This window comes from Lathamus discolor, chromosome 4 (assembly GCF_037157495.1).
Source record: "Lathamus discolor isolate bLatDis1 chromosome 4, bLatDis1.hap1, whole genome shotgun sequence".
NCBI lineage: Eukaryota > Metazoa > Chordata > Aves > Psittaciformes > Psittacidae > Lathamus > Lathamus discolor.
Genome location: NC_088887.1, coordinates 45,446,482 through 45,469,439, shown reverse-complemented (window position 1 = coordinate 45,469,439; position 22,958 = coordinate 45,446,482). Strand labels below are relative to the sequence as shown.

Sequence of the window (22,958 nt, the reverse complement as noted above, 5' to 3'; positions counted from 1 at the left end):
GGAAACAGGTTTATAAAGGAAGAAGCTGGGACACAGAGTGTTAAAACAACTGTAGGTAATAATGTAACAGTTAGTTCTCTTAACAACAACAAAAAGATACAAGAACAAAACCAAGTAAAAATTTTCAATCAATATTAGCTGTTCACTGGAAGGTAAATGTTACTGCCAAAGAATTGTTTTTAGTTTGTTCTAATGGTGATGTTGTAAATGGAACAAAACCAGTTGAAATGGTATTTTGCTTTTGTTTATAAGTATCAAAACTACGAGGGCTACTTCAGATTCTTTACTGATTCTTTTTCATTCTCCCTCACTTCCCACTAAGTGCAAAGGGATGTGCTTTGTTAAGAAAAAAAATCTAGCAAACTTTCAAGACCTGGATGGGTTGTAAAAGGCTTACTTTAAAAAGGACAAGGTGAGTTGGGAGGTGAGCAACAATTAATAGGCATATTATCCATTATTTGTGCTTCATGTGGCTCAAAATCAAATTTTGGAGACCTCCACTTCTCTTGTTTTTTACTATTCTTCAATCTTTATATGCTTCAAAATGTCATGTTTTCGTTGGCTAATTTACAAAGGTGGTTTCACTGTGTTCATGCAAGCTTTGGTAAAGTTATCCAGAAATAGTTTTACACTCTCGGTTTCTGAGTAAATCTGATTGTAATCCAGCTATTTCTGTCATTAATTGTCATTAAAACTATGAGGCTGGAAGAGATTAAACTCTTACTTTAGTTTTTTTATAGTAAAATTTTCCTGTGCTGAAATACCATTTCACATTTTCCTGTCCGTTTTCAGCAGTATATAACCACAAGAGAAACTGCTTTATAATTCTCAGTGATGGTGAAATTATGGTACCTTGATACGTTCCGTTGTTGTTTTTAATTTATTTTTTATTTTTGCCATGGACCACGTTATTAATGTAATTAATATAATTAGACACTTCTTTGTCTACTGAACACATCTACTGAGTCTTATTTCATCAGCCCCTTGGGATTCTCCCATCCTCATCCAAAGTATCAATTATCTGCGTATTTGCTGCCTGACAACAGTGTCTGCAATTAAGCTTCTGTGGCAGCTGTAATACAGATTTTTAAAAGATGGGCAAAATTAACTTACAGTTTCATAGTTCTCATCAGCAAAGGTTTTGGAAGCAAATGCAGTTACAATACATCTGGGAGACTATTCAGACAGAAACTGCACTGTGCTTTATAAACCACAGCTATCCCTATGCCCATTGCTGACTGGTGTATTCCAGGCTGGAATAAGGGGACCCTGAAAGCATCCTGTTGGTGCTGGGTCATGCTGGTGGGGCTGTGCAGCTTGGTGCTGCCAGGCAGTGTGAGCCTTACTGCTCAGGAGATGCTGCGGATACTCTGTGGAAGGTGGCTAGATCACTCCATGTTGCACTGCCAGCTGTGGAAGTTGCATCTCTGGAGGATGGTTAGTGACAATGATTAATTGTCAGCATTGTGTTGGTGAGTAGGGCTGAAACGTTGTGCCAGGTGTTGTGCAAAGCATATGCTGAGAGACAGCCCTTACTCCATCCTGCCCACAAGCAAAGGCAGAGAAACGAGGCACAGGAGGGCAAAAGTTTTTTTACAAGCTGCAGTATTTACTTAATATGCACACTAACTGTTTTAAATCAACGTAGTCAGAGATATGTTGAGGCCAGAGCTTGCACGGACATGTGAATGATCAAGTACACTACATTTGGCTGCAGTGGTCAAAATTCACTACAAATGACCTCATAATGGTTTTCCATTTTGCAGTTAGCCAAGGTATTATAAAGTTTCAGCCGAAGCAACAGTACTGTTTGACCCCAGAATGCATTGAAGCTGGTAAGCAACAATTTTATTTTCTCTATTGTGTCACAATTGTAGTATGTTAATGAGATAATTATCCTGTTTAGTTTCTTTCATGATACATTTTACTCAGCAATCATCATTAATAATGAGGGGAAAAAAGTCCAACAGAGTTTTAGAAAGTCACTGTTTAAGTTGCTAAAGATCTGTTTATATTCTGCAATTGAAATTAATGTTTTAAATTGTTTTAACACTGTTCTACCCAGGTTAACTCAAAGTTTCCTATAGGATTGATTTATTTTTTGGCTAGAAACAAAATATTGGGTGACTTGACCCTCAGGTGTATTTTGGTGTTTCCTTCCCAGTAGTCAGAAAACTAGCAAGTGCATTGCTAAGCATTGAAATGCTTTAGGGCCAGATCTTGCACAGACTTGCACAACTGTAATGTGGTGACTGTAACTCAAAATCTGCTAATTCTCTATCAGCAGGCTCTTTTCCCCACACAGAGATACATGTGGTAACCTTCATAGAGCTGGAACACCTATTAGTATTAAATGTGAGCTAAGGGGACCAGGATTGCAGTGTTCAAGGCCAGGTTGGATGAAGCCTTGGGTGGGATGGTTTAGTGTGAGGTGCCCCTGCCCATGGCAGGGGGTTGGAACTAGATGATCTTGAGGTCCTTTCCAACCCTAACTATTCTATGATTCTATGTTTCTATGACCTGAGACACCAATTTTGCGCTGGTCAGTTTTGAGAGTTTTCCTCACACTAAATCAATAAGGGTCTTATAATTGAGTATAAAGATCAAACAGTAGCTACCACATCTGGAAATCTGCCCCTAGAGTTATTTAACTGGAAACAAAGTGGACATTGTGTGAATTTATAAGAGTATTTATTTCCATTATGAGCCATTTTAAGCTGATATTGTGAAGTGTTTGGCGTGTGTTTGAAATCCTGACAAATTCTGTGGGACTCTGTAAATTGCAAAATTTGCAGATCTCAGCATTACCAGGATGTTTCTTGTCATTCTGCTTCCACTCTGTGCTGCACTGATGGTGCTTTTGGTCACCGTGGGCACCATGCTCTGCGGCTGATTCTTGAATGAGTGCAAATACTTAAAGGTGGGATGACTAATCAAAACACTACCACTGCCAAAAAACCCAACCAAAACAAACAGTTGTAGGGGCTTCATCATGAGCTTCACAACACACACACAAAAGTCACTTATAAGTTTAAATCTGAATTGGCTTTCTTCTTCTCCCATGCACACAAAATAACATGGAATTTTGGGTAGGCTCAGCTAGAGCTGTTTTTTTAACCAGAGCAGACTTGGACACCTGCATGCTCTATCTCAAAGTGCACTGGGTAGTGACTACATAGTATATCAAGGCCTGAGCCCTGCCCTGCCCTACAGCTTTTCATGAGAGAGAGGAAATTACCAAGGATGGAAATGTCTTCAAGGTAGTCAGTCTGAGAGTTTCTAGTGTGAGAAAGAGAACTACAGCTGAGATATAGAAATGCCATTGGAAGATTTGCTCTAAGTGTATGAAGAAGTTACTGCATGCTAGAGATAGTGACATAAAGTCTGTAAAAGTTATATGAATTCCTGCTAGGAATTTTAATCAGTTATTTGGCTAAATCTTGAAACACATGGTCATTCAGCCAAAAAATGTCCAGTATCCACATATTCCATGTTACTCAACCCATGTAGATTTATGGCACGGTCACTATAATGTGTGGAAGGGCTAATGGTTTTAAGCTAAAAGAGGGTAGACTGACACTACATACAAGGAAGAAATGTTTTACTATGAGGGTGTTAAAATACTGGAACATGTTGCCCAGAGAGGTGGTGGATGTGCCACCCCTGGGGACATTCAAGGCCAGGCTGGATGTGGTTCTGAGCAACCTGATCTAGTTGAAGATGTCCCTGCTCATTGGAGGCGAGTTTGACTAGGTGATTTCTGAAGATCCCTTCCAACCCAGACTATCTTATGATTCTGTGATTAGATACTCAAAAACTATTAAGTCTCTAGTTTGTCAAACTGGTCTCTCTTACCAGTCTCACCTGCAATAGCAACTAGAGAGGATGCAGTCACAAAATGGAGCTGGAAATACTAGAGTTCTCTTTTCCAGTGAATGGTAGATGAGAACTTGATTTGTTTTCCTGTGCAGCTATTCAGCTTAAGGTAAACAGTGCATAATTTCTGGAATGCTAATTGCAATCTGATTGATATGTGTGCCACTAAATTCCTCAAGCAATTAATTCTATCATGGCAACAATGAAGAGCCTGTCTTCAGGTGTCTGGCTCCAGCAGTTCGCATTCCTGCAGTGGTGCCATGGTCATTGCTATACAGCACTCAAGGACATTCATTGGAGGTATTTTGCAGGGGGTTTTGCTCCCCATGCAGGCACTATTGGGTGCTAGAGAAGCTGGGTGGTGTTTTTGACACTATTTAAAAAACTACAGAGATCAGGGCAAACATCAGTCCCAGAACAAGCAAGGCGTAGCTTGCAAGTGAGGTCAGCATTGTGCTGCAGAAACTGGTAGATGTTAGTACTCATTTCTGGAACGTGGCCTCGTGGAATTCTCTGTTAATAAAAAAATGTTCCACAAAATCTATGTGGTGTCTTTTTTACAGCTGCTGGCATCCTAAGCAAGATAAATCAATCTGTAGATCCGTGTGAGAATTTTTATCGATTTGCATGTGATGGCTGGGTATATAATCACCCTATTCCTGAAGACATGTCAAACTATGGTGTTTATCCTTGGCTGAGACACAATGTAGACCTCAAACTAAAGGGTAAGTATGTTGTTACTAAAATTGGTTGGTTGCCCTGTTACTGTAGCTTGTTAATGGGCTGATTTTCAAATGAATGAAGGCTCCAAGCTTCTTTCTGATCATTAGATAATATCCAACAGCCCAACTTGATGCTCTCTTTTAAATATGTTCTTGTTGGTTTCTTACTGAAAGTAACATTGAGACAAAGTGAATTATAACAGAATCAGAATTTGGGAGGAAGAATACAGCTGTTCAAAACCCTGCCAGTAAAGAATAGAGGGACAAAAAGATATTCCTTATACCAAAAGAAAAGGCTAAGGGATTTGAACTCTTTCCACCTTGCAGTAGATGAGTAGACTGGAGTGCAGGAGCACAGCACTCACGTTTAAAATTATTGCAGATCCAGACAAACATCAAGCTAGGAGGATGCTTTGCCTGTAACAGTGGCCAGTAGCAGGAAAAAAATACGATAAGGAAAACCAGAGTGATATTTTCCAGTACACTTACCTAGCTCTTGGCAGGAGGGAATTTACAGATTTCCGGAGACAGAGGTTGTTTGGGTATTGAGTTTCCTTCACGTTGCAGTTTAAGCTGCCATTGAAGTACCTGAGCTGTCATCAGTGAAACAGAATGCTGCTTAAGAATGTGTGTCTGCAGGAAAAAATAGCCCTGGGGTGGAAACATGTAGGAAGGGAGGTATTTTAATGTGTGTGTGACTTGACTTTGTGCTATACTTTGCAGCAAGGCCAAAGGCTTCATCAGGAAGCTGTGCAGACCAGCTGGGGAGAAAGGGTGATGATTACTGTTAGGTAGGAAAACCCTGCCAGATTCTTATAATCTTCACTAAAAGTGAATCATGCATAAGAAGGGAGATGTGCAAGATTTTATTATTGTTGGTGGTTTGCTTGAGCATTGCACACCTTGAGCACATTGTTGACATAAGAGCCTGATTTGAGGTCACCGCAGAACAGAGGTCAGTTTCAGGATGCTGTATTTAATTATAGCATTTATTTGTCTCTTAAATTTTGTACATATGTGCATGCATAGGCATCAAAGCCCTTCTCCACTTGCTTTCTTCAGCCATATCATATTCTATTTTTCCCACCATTGAGTATTTTTAAAGCTGCATTTGGTTTCAGAATGTTAATTTGGAATCTCAGTGTAGGATATGATCTGATGACTGCTGTTTTGAGTCTGCTGAAGATGTCACAGAAGGAAAGATGTCACACAAAGGAAAAAATATTGCCAGGGCCTGTTTTAAGTTATGTTTTGCATTCTAATTGTTCTGCTGCCAGAATCTGGCTGTATTAGATAACTGCACATCCTGCACGAACCACAGCCACAATGAAGCCAGTCCTAATTGAATATAGAGTAGTAAGCTGTGACTCATCCTTAATTTCCTCTTTTTACAGAGCCTAATCAAGAACATCATGCTATGCCACATTTTTATATGGTTTTCTTACTGCATTCCCTTTAGAAGTTGCTAATCCATAGCTAGTAAAGTGCAAGACAAAGAAAGAAACATCTAAGTGAGAAGTATGTGCTTAATGGAAACTCTGTATCAAAAAAGGGATGTAATTAAGTGCCTGATAATAATACGTGGCCTAAACTGCTCCTTGGCATGGTAAAGGGACAAAGATGTGAAACGTTGGGTGGTGTAGAGGGGTTGATTTAATATAACATTTGTCATCCTTTCCTTAGCTTTCTATTTAATAAAGTTTCCAAAATATAGTCTTGGTAATAAAAAAAGGAAAAGGAAAGGAAAAAAAGAAGTGTTGGGTGTCAGTGTTGGTACCTGAAATAACAAGGCATAACTTCAGCCTCTATGTGTATGTTTCAGCTTGAGTTACCTCAATAAATTAGCTTGATACTGAGTTATTCATTTGTGGATGACCAAAACCTTGCTATCAAAAGTTTTAGCAAGATGAAGAACTCTTGCATAGGGAAACTGATATATGTCCGACCAGCCCTTGTAAGCCAATTTAATTTCTCTTTCCTAAAGAACACTTAGTGGAACTATATACTTCACTGTAATTGTCCCCGTTTGCCATTCAGTAGAGGAAAAAAGCCCCAGTCTTAAAGAGCTGATTATTAAGTAAGTTCTATTTTATGAAATATTTATCACATTAAAGAAAACTATTAATCTCCAAGTGATAACATGGCTTGGCCAGGAAGCCACATTTTTCATATTTGATATTCTTTGATGTGATATAGACATAAGTATTTATTCAGGCAATATGTTAAAAAATGGTGTTACTTAAAATAAATTATTTGAAAACATCCAATCCTTTTTCTGGTCCCCGAATTTTCCTGAGCCTTAGGCAGAAAGGGTATCTGTGCAAAGACCTGTGTATAGCCTTTGTTACACAAGGGTATCTTCAGTCTTCTGGAAGCTTCATTTCTTGTTGAGGGTCAATTGCTATGGAAGATCTTCCAGTTGATAATGGGTAGCAAGTGTAAGAATCAGTTTTGCCTTACCAAAAAGTGGTAAGTGTAGCTGTACAATGTACTGAACCCTGCATTAAGCGTTACCAGGTTTGAGAGAAAAGCTTTTCTTCTCCTTTTTTTTTTTTTTTGAGGTTGCAGACATGCAAGAGCATACAACTTTGCAAGTGTCAGCTTCAAAAAAGGGCAGAACATTTTCTGTATCAGTGAACATTTTCAGAACAGAACATTTTCTGTATTAGTCTTTTTCAACTTGTTTATCAATTACCTGGGTGAAGGGCTAGAATGTACCCTCAGCAAGACTGCTGATGACACAAAGCTGGGGGCAGTGGCTGATACACCTGGAAACTGTTCTGCCATTCAGTGTGACCTTGATAGGCTGGAAAACTGGGGGGAGAGAAAGCTAATGAGGTTCAACAAGGGCAAATGTAAGGTACTACATCTGGTGAAGAAGAACCCTAAGCACCAGAGGAGGCTGGGGGCTGACCTACTGGAGAGCAGTTCAGCTTAGAAGGACCTGGGAGTATTGGTAGGTGATAAGTTGACTATGAACCAGCAATCATATGTATTTATTGCTCCCATGGCTTTCTCTGATGTTTTAGGATGGATTCAAACTAAAATCAAATAGCAATTTTCTCTTTAGTTTCCATCCTTTGAGGGTCACTTGGATATCTTTTTCTCCTCACAGAGGACTCCATAAATCATATGTGTAACTCACTTTGGTCTGCTAGCTATACAAAATGGGTAAAGTCCTAACCTGGTGAAAGCAGTAATAGGTCTCTCCTTGGACATCAACAGCAGGGTTTCATGCATTGTGGAGAAATATATGGAAGATAATGTAGATAGCCAAAGATATGTCAAAAGCAGAGATTGGGGTGTTGGTTATGATATAGATCCAGGTAATGGACATCTAATATTTAGATTAAAATTTTTAGTTCCTTATAGAACTGTCCTGGATCAAAGTACTCCTACTTCCAGTTAAGCATTCCTGTCTGCACCAGGATGTCCGTGACTTGAAGACAGCCTTTCATTTGCTGATATGCTGCAGGCTTGTTAAAAAGTGCCTCTCGTTGGTTAAGCACAAACACTTTCAGTGTCGATGGGCTTCTGAGGAAGTTCTTGGAGTACTTCAAAATGGAAAAAATTGCTTTGACTGTGGCAAAAAGCAAAAGCTACCTCAAACTGCAACTGTTTCAGCCTTATGTCAAGATTGCAATGTCTCTGTGAGTTAATAGATGTTTTTGACTTGCCATAAAATTTCCTGCAAAGCTCTTTGTGTTCCTGCTGAATTTTTCCAGTTTGATTGGTGACCTTAATTAAGAGCTTAGGAGCACTATTGTCTTACTATTGAAATGCAAGTGGCTTTTTGTGAATAATTCAGAACTTGGAAGTCTGAGGCAAGTAAATCAGTGCCTATTGCCTGTGGTGAATGTTGATCCTGAACCAAGCAGTTTCTTTTCCTTTCTCTGAAGTCTGCAGAACAATGATGCACAACTGTGGTTTTTGCTTGGTTTTTTTTTTTTTTTCTTTTTTTCTTTTTTTCTTCCAAGTGACCATGCAGGAAGCAATAAATTAAAAATAAAAAAAACCCAACAAACCACACAAACATTCCTAAATCTCAGCACTGCAAATGAACTGCTTTGAATTACGTGAATTATTTGTGAACGAGTCTTCCAGGCCTTTTAACTTTGATTTATGTCTGTGGAAACCAGTTTACAGATTAGGTCTCCATACCGATCCTGGCCCAGTGAGAGACCTACTTCAGACTAATTTGCTGCACTAAGCTTTCTACTGTGGCTATTTTCCGAATGACAGTCAATTTAAAGTGAGGAATTTCTAGTGTGGCAAAGAGAAAGAAATGGAGAGTTTTAGGAGGATATGGTGTGTGGGTTTTTATAGAACATGAGACAGACAGCAAACAAAATAACTTGGCAGTGTAGGCAACTTTTCCCAAGATGATCTTCAGTGGTGTTCTTTAGAAAATAAATTGTTTTTAAAGTAGAACCAGTAACGTAAAAATATCTCAGTGTGGAAATTCATACTGTTTGGCCATAGCATAGTCTTTTCAGACAAATCCCAGAAACTGGTGTTGAGTATCTGCTGTCAGTTTTGAGTGGCTGCTGTCCTGCATGGAGAACCCTGTGCAGCAGAGCTCTCTGGGGCTGTTTTCTCACACCCTTCAACAGGTGCTCAGCTGGGACGACTGGGATGGCTTGGATGTGGTCCAGGAAATCTGTAATGTAGATGCTGACACCCATCCTTAGCTTTCTGTATTAGCTGACCTGTCTTGGGATTTTTTTCCTCCAGAGGTATCTGGTTGAGACCTATCCTTAGCAGAGAGGGAGAATACCAACAGTAATTAAAAAGCAAAGCAAAACCCCAAAACTCAGAGGGTATCTATGTTATTGCCTCCAATATCTTTGTATTGGATAGGTGCTCCTGGATAACAAGATAGCAGCAATCAGCAACAATGCTAATGCGATTTTGCTTGATCTTTTCTACCACAAATGGATCTCTTTTCAATGGTGCAGACATTTATTTTTTTTTCTCAGTGATCCAGATCTTTCCTGTAGTGGTTTATTCACTTAAATGTAAGAGAAAACATAAGTGGACAAGTCAAGTAAACATCTCTGAGCAAAAAGTTGATAGCTTTTCATTATAATTAGGTACCTGAGTTAAAGGTGGAGAAGTTAGGACTTTTTCCAGGCTTTGTGGCTGTTCAAAGTGAAAATTGTATTTGTAATGAATGATTTTGGAAAACCATGAGTACAGAAAGGAGATAATTTTGGTTCCTAAATGAGGTTTTAAGGCAGTAGATTAACTGAGCCACAGGATTCCCACAGCATCTCCCTTGCTGGGACACCAGAGTGGCATCCAGAGCCCTGCACTGGAATGGTGGTGGGGCTTACAGCACACTGCCGTTCACATGCAGCACATTTCCTCTGGATTTACAGTGAACCTCTGTTTTGGCTGTTGCCTGCAGAAGGAGGATAGGTTTATTATATCTACAGATACTGAATTTCAAAATACCTATTTGTCTGTACTTTGGACTGGTAGCTTTGCAGAAAGAAGATACGTACCTTGGAAGGTATAGCAACCCACCACATCTTATTCCCATTTTCTGAGTAACAAAAATAATTACACAAGTATGTGTTGAAAGTCTTAATATAATAAAGTAAACCTAATGCTGCCATTTAGTACAGAGCTCTGCCTATGTTATAACAATTGGGGATCTTGCAATCTTCTTGTTTAAATGCAGTTTAAGCTCTTGTGCCTAACATTATAATGCATGTGTTATCTCATACAACATAATACTGGGAGGCTAGAGGGACAGGGTAAAGGAGGGAGGGAAATATTGTTCAATGGATTAAGACATTATTGAAATTAGATTTATGAACAGAGTCTCTCACATCCTGATAAGATGATTTTTGGTTTTGTTGCAGTTTGTGTACAGTTATGTTAATTGACTTTTGGAAGAGCTCACATGATGTGCTCATCTTTTCATATACAAACTCAGAGAATTTACAAAATGCTGAAACTAGAAACCAACAGCATTGTCATTTAGGAAACATGCTGTATATTTGGGGACTGAGCAGCATTAGGAAGCACTTATGTAAGCGCAGCTGTTTGAATGCCATTTCCATGGAAACTTCCATACTGCCATAATGGATATTCAAAAAGAGGACTGGTCAGTCTTTGTCTTCTCAAAGGGTAAGGGGGAACCCATAAATGTCAGTGTATTAGTTAGGTTGGTTTGTATGAATATAGCATCCATTCATGAAACTGCTGTTTGGGAAAACTTGTTTGATTTACTTGATTTATGTTACCTGGGAATATATATGACTTAATTAATTACTAAATCTTCATACATTCCTGTGGACATGCATATTAATTACATCCTCATTAATGCAAAATAAATTCATAATGATTAAATGTTCTATCATAATGTCAGAGGAATTAGTAATGATGGGCTGGTTATTTTCAAGAGTCACTAGTCTATCCACAGTGACATGGACACTGCCCTCGAGAAATAGGTTGATGGGCGTTAATTGTATCAAGTACAAAACATGAATTGATTAATGATGTGTTGATCCCCATTAAATGCCTTTAAGAAAAACCCAACAAAACAAACAAATAAACAAAGAACCCTGCCAGCCAAACCCACAAAATAAAAGAAGGGGTGGGGGAGACAGTTTATCAAAACAAGGCAGGCCTAGATTTAAGTCATCAGCTCTACAGAAGCAATTCTGCAGAATGAGCTTCTGGAGCTTCAGAATACACTGGTAACTTTTATTGAAAATTAAAAGAAAAAACCCACAAACAAACAACAAAAAATCCACTCACGCAACAAAACAAAAATTTTATGGTTTGAAAATATGGAAATGATTATATTTTAAGGCATATCTAAGGCTATGTAAAAAACGCCTTCCAAAAGGGACCAATAACCCCATTAATTGGCATCCTGTCTGCTACTGCCTTCCGAAGAGGGCAGGAATATAGAACATGGCAGGTGGTAGGGCAATCTGAGTTGTGTCTAGTACCCTGCATTATTTCATATTCTTGTGTGAACAAGGAGTTTGCTTGTATGAAAGTTGCTTGAAGTGATTATTTTGAGTTCTTATGTATTCCAGTAAGATGATCCTGGTGACCTGATTATGGGGAACTGAGGGGAAAAACATAAGAAAGTAGCAGAAGGCTGATTAAGGAGGGAACACAAAATATGTGGAAGTGGAAATAATATATGCTTTGGTAAAATTTAAAAGCTGCATTCTAAGCACTAAAAAAGTGTATTTACTAGATATTTGATTTTATTTTAGACTCAAAGAGAAAAGCTTTATTTAGGGAAAGATAGTTTTAAACATATGGAGAAAGATTTTTGCAAGCCTTTGATGTTAGTTTGTTTTTCCATGTATATATTTAGCAAGCACAAGAGAAATCTGGACCATACCACATCAGAAATTCAAAATAGGTATTTATAAAATGCATTTAAATAATTTTTGTAGTGCATTAGGCTCTAAGTGCTTCCTTTCCAGTCCTCTGACACTGAACAATGTTTACAGCCACCAAGAATAAACATCGTGTCAGTAAGGTATTTTTAAAAATTTTTTTACTACAGTGGTGAGAAAATTTTCCTTATTTGTCATCTTAGTTGTGAGGGAGTGAAAATTACACCTTTAAACAGCGTGTTTGCCCTTTTTGAATCCTGGAAACAAACTTCTTTTTAAAAACTGATCATTCGCAGCTCACTTCTTGTAAAGAGTGGTGGAGATGAGGACTCCAGACTGTACATGGCAGACTATAAGTCTGCACCAGACACCTGAAGTAGCAAGAAGCACTGCAGAACGATTCACAGAACTGGTAGTTTACAAAAAGTAGATGAATTTATGTTAGTTCATATTTTAGGGAAATCTAGAACCCCAAATATTGCTATCAATTGTTAATAGAGGAAATGGGTTGTACTATACACAAAAGTTGAATAGCAGAAGAAATTCTCAGAGCAACTTGTCTTTTAAAGGCATAAAGGAACTTAATCCAGACTTGAAATTATGTATTTGAAGTTGGGTTACACTGGTGTCGGAAGAGCTGTAAGTAGGCTTCTGCACCCTACACTGAGGTTTGACTCTCTGGTGCTTCCCAGGCAAGAGAGAACTTGCTCTGCTTTTCTCCTAAGGCTTCCAGATGCAAAGCGGCTCTGAAATGAAAGATGGGCAGGTGTATTAATGTGGGAGTTGACCTGTGCTAATAAGCCTGTAAAGAGGGATAAAGTTGTACTGAAACATTAAACCTTGTGACCTACAGCAGGAGATGTCCATGTCTTTTTCAGAAGAGTGCTCTAAGAGAACAGATTTAAATCTAAGAATAACCTTGTCTTGGCTATACTTGTCTTGTTCCCAGGAAATACACGCAGCTTTGAAATGTGTCAGTTAAGTCTATCACTTCCTTTTAGAACACACACACACACACACACACACATATATTTATATTCTTCACTCTCCCCTCTGTGCCTCTCTCCAGCTATAGGGGTCAGGTTTTAAAACTGATGAGAATAAAAGTATTTGTATCAGATCTTCTACTTGGATGATCTTGTAACCTGGACTGCTTGTGTTGCAGTATATTAAACTCATATTTTCATGTCGCAAGACAGGAAAGTTACCATTGGTCAAGTGACCACAACAGTCTGGTGTATAATATTTAGATGATGTGGCCAGTGCCTTTTATTTTGAGGTAGAACATTATGCATCTGGTAAGCCTTCATCATAAAACTTACCATTGTTTGCTCTCCTTTGATTGACTTCAGGCTCTGAAAAAAAGAAATTGGAAACCAAATATTCTAAATGAATGTCAGCTGACTCCAAACCATTCTGAAACAATCACTCTTGGAACATGTAAGTTCCCATTACAGTAATTAAGACTATGCATTAGTCTAGCTGTGATTTCCATAACAGCAGCACGGTTCTGAAGTTTTTCTGTATGCCCATTGGCATCCTGGCCAAATCACTGCTCTGTGAGCTGTACTAAACTGACTTTTTAAATCCAGTGTAGCGGGAGTTTGAAGAAAGGGCAGTGCCTTCATGACACAGTTGAATTTGTTAGATACCCTTAGTGGCACAAGTGGAGTTTTCTACTTCAGTTTTAGGGTTTGTGGTTGCTTTTCAGGAACTCTTTTGCCATAGCTCTTTAGTTTGAAGAAAATATGGGATTTAAGGGTTAGACATTCTATATGAAGACTAGCTTAATCATAATTTACTTACGGCTCAGGTTTCTCAGGGAATGACATTCTGCACACAAGTGTTGTGTGTTTGTTTAGATTTTGGCAATCAAACCAAGCTCAGAGTAGGTTTTTCTCTACTTTTAAGATGAAATTCCTCGCAGGACATCTTTAAAACATCCAGCTGCTGGCATCAGAGGATCTCTTTCAAATTTCCAAATAGTAACTTGGGTTTGTTGCTTCACAGATGTAGTGCTAACCTGAGAAGGAAACAAAGCTTGTGATCGACAGCTGATAGGTCTTTTATTTTTTCTTCTTATCAGTTTAGAAACCTGACCTCTATAGATGTAGACCAGCATAGAGAGGAGAGTGAACAAAGTATTGTTCAAGAATTGAAAGAAAAATCCACCTTTTCTGTCCTCGTTATTTTGCAAAGAAATTCCCTTTCCAGAGCCAGAGTTCCTGTATTTTGGTCTAAGAAACTGAAGCTCATAAACATGCAATATGCAGCAAATATCTGGTGTTGGCTACTGCTACCCAAACCAGAGGAGAGTATGCTATTGCATTATGGCTTTTATAGGGCCTTACTGTGGACAACAGAGCAGTTTCCGCCTTTGGCACAGTGAATAGGAAGGCATGGGTATATGAGAAGTCTTTGGGCTGCTTTCTGGATCTGCTTCTGAAAACAATACATTACAGCTTTCAGTTGCAGTACTGAGCATCATCTAAGCACTGCTGACCAACTCTCACTGTCACTGACATTAAAGGGACTAAATGGGCATTCACCATCCCCAAAACATCAAGCCCTTTGAGTGTTTGGATCAGCTTCAGCAAGCTCATAAAGGAGCACCATTTCAATCAGTAGGACTCTGATATGAATTAGATAAGGAGGAATTTATCCTCTGTGGCACACTTTCTTTGTCTGCAACAATGGATAATGTCTGTATCTCCTTGGTCCCAGATGTCTAAGAGTGATTTGAGATACTTATCCTAAATGTATAGAGTGCAACTCCAGGAGTAACCATTAGATTATCTCCTATGACCTTTCTTGTATCACAGACAATTACATTACCTGTGTAATGAAGCTCAATAGCTTGCACTGGGATAAAACGTAATTCACATTGGCTAAAGCTGATCATCCAGAAATGCATCAAGTCTTGAAGACGTTAAGGGTTAGAGAAACCATTATCTCCTCCAGTCGCTTGGCTTCAGTGGTTAATCACTGTCACTGCTAAATTTGTCTTCATCTTCCAATTGTTAGTTTTCTCTGTGCCTTTTTTTGATAAAGACCTCTTTGGCACCAAGCTTTTTCTAAGGGTGGAGTACTTTCATACTGTGATACAATCACCCTTCCACCATCTCTCATGAGACCAATCATGCTCCCTCACCGCATGGCTTCCCCCTGCCCTTCTATTTCTCAAGATACTCCACTCAAAGAAAGACCAAATGGTTGCAATGTTTTCTGCACCCTGTCCAGCAGTCCAACATTGTTTTTACAATATGGACAGCCAAAGGGCAGGTAGTGTTCCAGTCTGTCTCACCAGTCTGTGTACAACAATAAGATAATCTCCCCATCTGATGCTTCTCTCTTTTTGCAGTCCAAGACTGATGCTTGTGTTGCTCTGCGAGTTCATACTGAATTAGTTGTCTGTTTCCAGCTTTTCACTCCTCCTGGGTTACAACTTTGGAGGAAATGGGATGTCCCCTTCGGGCTTTTGTATAGTTTTGGGTTTTTTTTGTTTAAAGCCCAAGCATATTCTGGCTGGGACATTTGCACATACAGTTGTTTGGGGTTTCTTTCAAGATATAAAGTATTATAATATATTTCAGATCACCATTGTATATCACTGTGCAAACACTTCAGTTTGCATATTCCACATACAGAAGATGTTTGTAGAAGGATAATGGAAACAAAAAAAGTGCTACTATCTTTACTAGCGCAATGTATTCTCCATATCTGGGGTTGGAAATTGGAGAGAAAACTTCCTTTTTTCCCTCTAGAATGAGAAATAAGCTTAGCAAATCACAGTGTCTCTCAAGAATGCAACTCAACTGTATATGTTAGAATACTGTCTGATAACGTATAAAATACACACAATCTGCAGATCACACTGATAAATTGAATCAATATTTCTAATCTGAATAAATGGTATGCATGATTCTTTTCCCTGCAAATCTGGCTGTACAATCCCCTTTTAATGCACTCCAAGTCTGAAGAGAGAAAGGTACAGGATTTCTCAATGCTGTAAATAAAATGCAGTGGTTGAAAACCAAAGTGAAGCTCTGAAAGACAGTAGGCTGGAAAATCAACAAGGGCTAGAAATGGAAAGTAAGATTAAAGGTGACGCTTAGCCACAAGACTATTCTTAGCAACTTCAGAATAGTATGCAGTTAAATAAACACACGCACATTAGCAAAACTTACTTTGTAAAGTGCCTTGCTCTCACTTTTGACAGCAGATGATTGCTATTTACTGTAGGGTAGTAAACCACAGGAAGCTGGCCTTTTTTAGTGTTCTTGCCCTGGAAAAAAAAAAAGTGTCTGAAAGCAACTCAATATAAACTCTTTAAACTCTCTTCCTTCCCTTCCCAACCCCAGCTCCCCACGCCCCTATCCCAGCTGTGGCTTTTCTTCCTTGGCTGTCTATCTGAGCGTCTACAATTCAGACAACTGAAGGTCATTCCCAGCTATGGAGTGTTTTTTGTTGGTGATTCTGAGCCTTTGTGTTTTGTACAAGAGCCAGGGAAAGCAACGATGCAAAGCCGACCTGGGCTGCCAGAAGTACAAGACCTTTGATCTGCAATGGGAACCTCCCTGCCTTCATCCCCTGGGTAGAAGAAAATGAATGATGAATCAATTTACAATCTCAGAAATTTTAGGATATCATGAACACCTTTAGCCAGTTTCTGACTGTGTAAGTGGTAGTTGCTTAGTAAGATGAGTTATGGTATTTCAGCACTGACGAGCAGAATTACCATTAGGTTTTGCCACTTGCCATAACTAAGTTTTAAGCGAAGGAAAGCATAAATTTTGCATGTGGACATCCTGTGCATATGGAAACATGGACGATTAGGCACTGAGATCAGTAGCACAGGCCAAGATCCCTTTTGTCTTAAAAAAATGACTTGGGAATTAATTTGAAAGTAAAGAAAGTAAGAGATTTGACTAAATAAGAGCTGCTTTGCCTGTCAAACATGTACTTCATGTTTGGCTGGGGAAACATGATCATTGACTTTATATTCAAGGTGGCTTAAGCTATCCTGGTTCTCTTTGCATGTCCTGGTGATTTTTTGCTATGATTTTCTGCTTTGTATTATTTGCAGGCTGGTGTTGTAGGTCAGTAGCTGCAATAAGTTGTTAAATTGTGGTTCATGTTAATAATGATTCTGTTCTTTTTCAGAAGGCTGTAAATCAGCTTAGATTGTGGGTTTTTTTTTTAATCTCTGCAGCTAGATTCCAGCTCTAGAACTGTAACATTTAACTGGGAGCTAACAAATGAACTATTATTTCAAGGGTTGTTTTTTGATATCATTGGAGTGAGTGTGTTTCTTGTCTGGCCAAAGCCATTTGTTCCTAAAAAATCTTATTTAAATATAAATGTTTGGAGTCCTAAACTGGAATATTGTGTTGGGGCATTGAAGCTTTTAATTTGAAAGAAGACTAAGTTAAAGAAATAAGTTGCAATAAGAACAAACTCAATATCCTTCTCAGCACTGAACAAACTGCTTTAGCCAAAACGCTGGTAACCCTGATCTCCCTAAGTTGGCCACAGTTTTTAACTCCAGCTCCTGGACTTGAGAAAAGCCTGCTAGACTGAACTTCTCAGTGTATTTGTACAAATACAGAATCCCATAGTGAGGGATGAGAGCAGGTGCTTGGAAAGACAGAGTGGGGAACTAAACAGCAGGTCTGTGATTATCTCATGAGGCTGAACATTAATTGACCTGTGGTGGTCTCTCTCTTCCTATCCCTTAGATGACCTGTAGGTTTTGCTTTCATTCTGGTGTCCAAAGAGAAAGTATCTGAAGCCATTAAAATTTTTCAAGGTGGGAAGAGTCTTTCCAGCCGGATATAGTTAAGAGCTGAATTTTTTCAGAGGGGCTGCAGCTCTTCAGAATGCTGTGCTGCAGAACTTGGCATGCACTGACCCACATGATCAGAAATGCTCAGTGCAGGAGCGGGGGCTGCTGCAGCCTGCTGCTATGGTGAAGCTACTCACAGTACCTGACATTGCTAATTTAAGACAGCTTGATGTGTCTACATTGATTTCATTCACAGTAGTGACTTTCTTTCCATGGATACAGCAAATGGTAGGTAGCCTGATTGATTACACATATTTTTTATTATCATACATTGCTTCTTGTCTTTTCTTGCTTTTCTTCTTTAAGAAGAAGTTAAATATTCAAGGACATATAAAATCCGTATGTATTTATGAGTTAAATAAGAAATGAAATTCTAGACCTTGTATTGGATTTTATACTAGCTAATGCAGAAATCAAGTGGATGTAACCACTGCTCCAAGTTTGAGCTTATAAATCTCTCTGGAATCTTAAGATTAAGGCTGTGGAAACTCCTTAGCCTGAAGAGCACTCCTAGATCACATCCTCTATATCAGTGACCCCAGGATCTGACCACCTTATCAAAGCATTCATTGTTTGATCACTGCACTGTTCATCATCAGAACCAAGAATTTTCTTCATAAATGAATTCTTAGCAAATTGACAGCATCTACCCTACCTCATCCTTTGCAATAGTGCAAGGAGTGTTAGAGCTTCTTCTGGTGCATGATGAAATGGCTTGATGGGAAAACATCAGGTCTGATTTTAACAGGATTTGATGCAAGTGTATTCCTAGAGTTTATTTTATTTTACTGAATCTCATCCTCTGCATCTCTCCTGAGTTTTAGCTGGACTTCAGCCATTGAATTTTATTAGCTTCAAAATTTCATGGCTGTGCAGCTCACTGGCAAGGAACAAAAGTTATTGCAATGGCTTTAATAGGAGTGTATTTTTTTCATCCTTAGTTTAATGGAGGTTTCAGTTACAGTTTCTTTTAAAATGCCATTCTTAAAACGTGAACAGGTCCAATTATTCTACTAAGAACTGTGGACATTGAAGATATGTGTTGATGATTTGCATTATATTGTATTTAACAAGCTGAGGATTTGAAACCAAAACTATTGGGAATTGTATCCAGCAGTATTTTTAGGGAAAATCTCATCTATAAATAAGAGAGAAGGATCTCATTACATCTCTCAAGGATCCAAGCAAATGAGTTTGACTTGGTTTTGATTGGGTTTTTTTGGGGGGGGTTTGTGGTTTTATTATTATTATTTTTTAAGGAGAAAAAGGATTGAAGGGAGAGTACAAGTGGCATTTTCTCATCACCAGGGTATTCTTTGACTACTAAACAGTTTGAGGTCAGCAGTATGGACCTGAGAATCTTCTGTTGCACATTGTTCCCCCTTTTGTGTATGGCATGCTTCTTAGCTCACTACACAGGGCCAATCTGCACTGTGCCTTTGCTCATTTGAAACCAAGAGCACTGGGGAATATAGCAGAGAGAAGGCACTTTTGAATTTTTTACGACATTTTAGCTCTGGCTGAGCATACAGCGGGAGGGACTTGGGATGGTTCCAGCAAAGCCACTCTCCCCAGCAGTCCCAGTAACAATAAACTAATGCTGTGCAGGTCCTGTTTGGGTCTTACAAAACCAGGTGAGGTCCAACGAGGTTTACTAGCTGGGTTTCTGTGCTGTGCTTAAGTATTACTCTGCTTCTCTTGACCATGGAAGTGCTTATGCTGTGCTGCACCTAAGCAGATAGATCTTGTTGAAGCTAAGCTGCCTCTGTATTTAGTTGTAGTATGGGTATCTGCAGCTGCATCATGGCTGATTTACAACTTGGATAAAATGGCTTGAGGCAGTTGAGAGTGGACTGCTGAGATTCAGACGCACTTTTCACACTGTTTCACTTCTATAAGGAAATGTGGGGAATGCAAGCAATAGAGAGAGATGATGGCTTAGAAAAGCTAGTTTGGCTTTCAGTCACCAAGGAGGCTGATACCTGCAGTGTGAGGGAGCTATGTAGTGTAGCTTTTCAGGTAATAGTTGGACACTTGGCCATCTTTGTCATTTACAAGATTGAAGCTGTGTGTGTTTGACTGCCACAGGGTAGTTCTCTCCTGCTTTTTTCAACAGCAGCAGATCTGGCAAAAGTGAATGCCGCTGGTCTCGTTCCTGGGATTCTGTCATCTCTGCTAGACCCCAATTTCATAACATACCAACACCAGAGGCTGAGCCACTTGAAAGAATCTCTGACTCCCTGCCCTATTCACTGGTTCTCTCCCACCCTCATCCCATGATTCCCTATCCCCTCAGTTTGCTGAGGGTTGCTGTTTGAGAGGATGATAACACGCAGTATCTGTTACCTGCCTTTAAATCTGTCCTCTTACAAATAAATAAATAAATAACCATTCTCTGCTGGGGATCAAAATAAGTGCAATTATGCCTTTGTTACTGCTTAAGAAAATATACATGGAACCCCACCCTTAATTAAATGCTATAATTAAAGTAAATGCTGGGAGAGACAGACAGTTTCTACATTTTGTGATGCATTGAAAATAATTTAATTTGTTGTTTTTTAGCATTGCTTGAGAAACCCATCAGCAAAAGGCGAGACAGCGAAGCTGTGCAGAAGGCCAAGATCCTTTATGCATCCTGCATGAATGAGAGTAAGTGGCCTGATTTGAGAGGGACACATATATATTACCTGTGTTTATAAAGCGGGCTTTTTCGCTCTCTGCTGAGGACAGTAAAGCTTTGTGCAGAGGCACAGATTTCACTGATTCAACTGAATGCAGAGGATTTTCTACATATTTCTGAAGCTGTCTGTCAAGACTGAGGTACACCAAGGCACAAGAAGTCAGTTTTATAGAGACCTCTGTTTGTCAGAAAACTGTGAAGGGATGTTTACTTCTGCAAAAGGATGCCAAACCATGCCCTGGAGTTGTGGGGGTAGTACCTAGTAAATCAGAGGAATCCTCTGATGAAATCTCATACTGACACTTTCAAGAGCCTATTGCTTAGTATCTTCTACCTTTCTTTAAATCCATTTAATCTAAACACTTCCACAGGGCTGGGGACAGTCAGCCCACAACTCTTTAGCTTAAAATGAACTAATGAGTCAAGCAAGTTTGGAGGAGGACCCATATAGCTACATATGTGGAATGATTTTCCTGAGCTTGAAATGTTGCTGTAAGGTGATGCATGCTAGGTTGGGACACATCACTACCTTTATGTAGCTGCAATGGTAAAAGATGAGTTGGGAGTGCCCTTTGTGCTTCTGACTCTTTCAGACTTTATTTCTTGCACAATTTTCTTACAGCACAGCCCGAGACTGACTGTCAGCAATTGAGACAGCCTGCCCTGCAACCTTCGGTGCCAAGATGCTGACCTCTCTAGCTTTGATTACATACAATAGCTCCCTCTCAGAAACAGTGAAGTTTCTATGCTAGTTCTTAAGTGAGGGTTGTTGTGGTTTTTTTTTTTTTTAATGGACTTAATTCTAGCTCTTGCCCTTTTTGAAAGGTGCTAATTCGTCTTTTTCTTGATGCAGATAAACTGGCTTGGACTCCCATTCTTCCGTGCTTACAGGAATAGCAGAGCCTTTGGGTTTCAGCTTTTGTGCTTTGTCTTGCCTAGAAGTTGATCAACACCGATAAATCATTGTGCTTCTGTGGCTGCTACTGGATTTGAATTGTTTGGAATGTAATTGTTGTCACACTTTGACATTTCAGATAAAATTGAAAAAGCTGATGTGAAACCCCTGTTAAGTATACTGAGACACTCACCTTTCCGCTGGCCTGTGCTGGAATCCAACATTGGACCTGAAGGGCTGTGGTCAGAAAGGAGGTTTAGCTTAGTCCAAGCCTTGGCAACTCTTCGTGGTCAACACAGTAACTCTGTCTTCATTCGTTTATATGTGGCTGCTGATGACAAAATCTCCAATCGTTATATCCTGAAGGTACTGGATAACATACCTAATGGATTACTTTGCATGGTATCTTGTGGTCTCATTTTTTGAAAAACATGTTTGCATACCAAATGTTTACACTTGATTATTGTTGGTGTTATCTACCGATTTACAGATGTACATAGGAGGTCATTTGTGGAAATATAGAAACCACTAGGAACCACATGCTATTGAAAAATATTTCTGTAAAGGATATTTTCTCCTTTCAAATGGCAAACAACGTAAAACGTTCTCACTGGACGAATGTCCAGGGTGTAGGTACATGAAAATGAGAAAGGTGCGCATCTAGTCCTGGTGGTGTTCTTGAGTGCTGCTTGTGACTGCTGCTTATGACTCACCAGTTGCATGAAGAATGTTTTGCGTTTGTGAAGATGAAGAATGATGCATCAATAGCATGTAGCTTGAGTTATTTTTCTTGAGATGGAAACACGTTGCTTTGTGCCTATACTGCACATAACAACACAGGTGTATCCCAAGCACTACTAAACCTGAAATCCAGAATTGATCCTTTTCCTGAAATGTTGAGCTTTTGGGCTAAAGGGTTACCAGTTTGTTAACAGTGCATGGCATTACACAATAGTTTAGATTACTGAGAAAAAGACCCTAGAAACATTGCCTCACTGTAGTCTGACAAAACTCTAGGGAGAGTTTTATTGCTTTGAGATGTCACCGTGGCAAGAGTGATTGCCTGGGCAGGATGCATTGCTGTTTAAGAAGTAGAGATGAATAGCCAGAGTAGACCAGCCCTACACTGCTACAAGAAAATAGTTTATGAAAGCAAGAGAGAAAGGACAAAGAAGAAAGTTACGATGCCATTAATCACAGCAAAATGGGATCTATGATCCTTACATTGCTGGCATCTTTGCTAGTTGTACGGATGTAGTCAGGAATACGTTGTACTTGAGGATCAAACAGCAGTTAACTGTGGTGGTACTAGAGTGGATGTCGATTCTGAGACAGTTTTTGAAATGCCTTTTGACTGAGGCATTAACCTGGTACAAATTTGAAGGGTAACTTTTCCCCGTCTTAGGACATTTTCATGAATAGTCAGGTCAACAGCAGATCAACAGTTCTGTGTATTAAAGATGTCATACCGCTAAGATGTTGTTCAGATCCTGTCAGGACCGCTTTGCCTGGAGATTTCTTTAAAAGAACTGAAACAGTAGAATCAGGAGAGCTTTTTAATCTCCTG

The 22,958-nt window shown here is 39.2% G+C and overlaps 1 protein-coding gene across 2 annotated transcripts in view; it reads left to right on the top strand.

The window, feature by feature from the left end:
* Nucleotides 1–22,958, top strand: part of PHEX (phosphate regulating endopeptidase X-linked) — a 96,358-nt gene that overhangs the window by 2,658 nt on the left and 70,742 nt on the right. The window contains exons 2-5 of one of the 2 annotated variants that reach the window (XM_065677292.1): nt 1,767–1,835; nt 4,440–4,601; nt 20,379–20,465; nt 21,531–21,757. In XM_065677292.1, the coding sequence (XP_065533364.1) occupies nt 1,767–1,835; nt 4,440–4,601; nt 20,379–20,465; nt 21,531–21,757 (545 nt within the window). Of the gene's footprint in view, nt 1–1,766; nt 1,836–4,439; nt 4,602–7,471; nt 7,555–20,378; nt 20,466–21,530; nt 21,758–22,958 lie in introns of those variants that run through there. The other variant, XM_065677293.1, reaches the window with a different exon arrangement.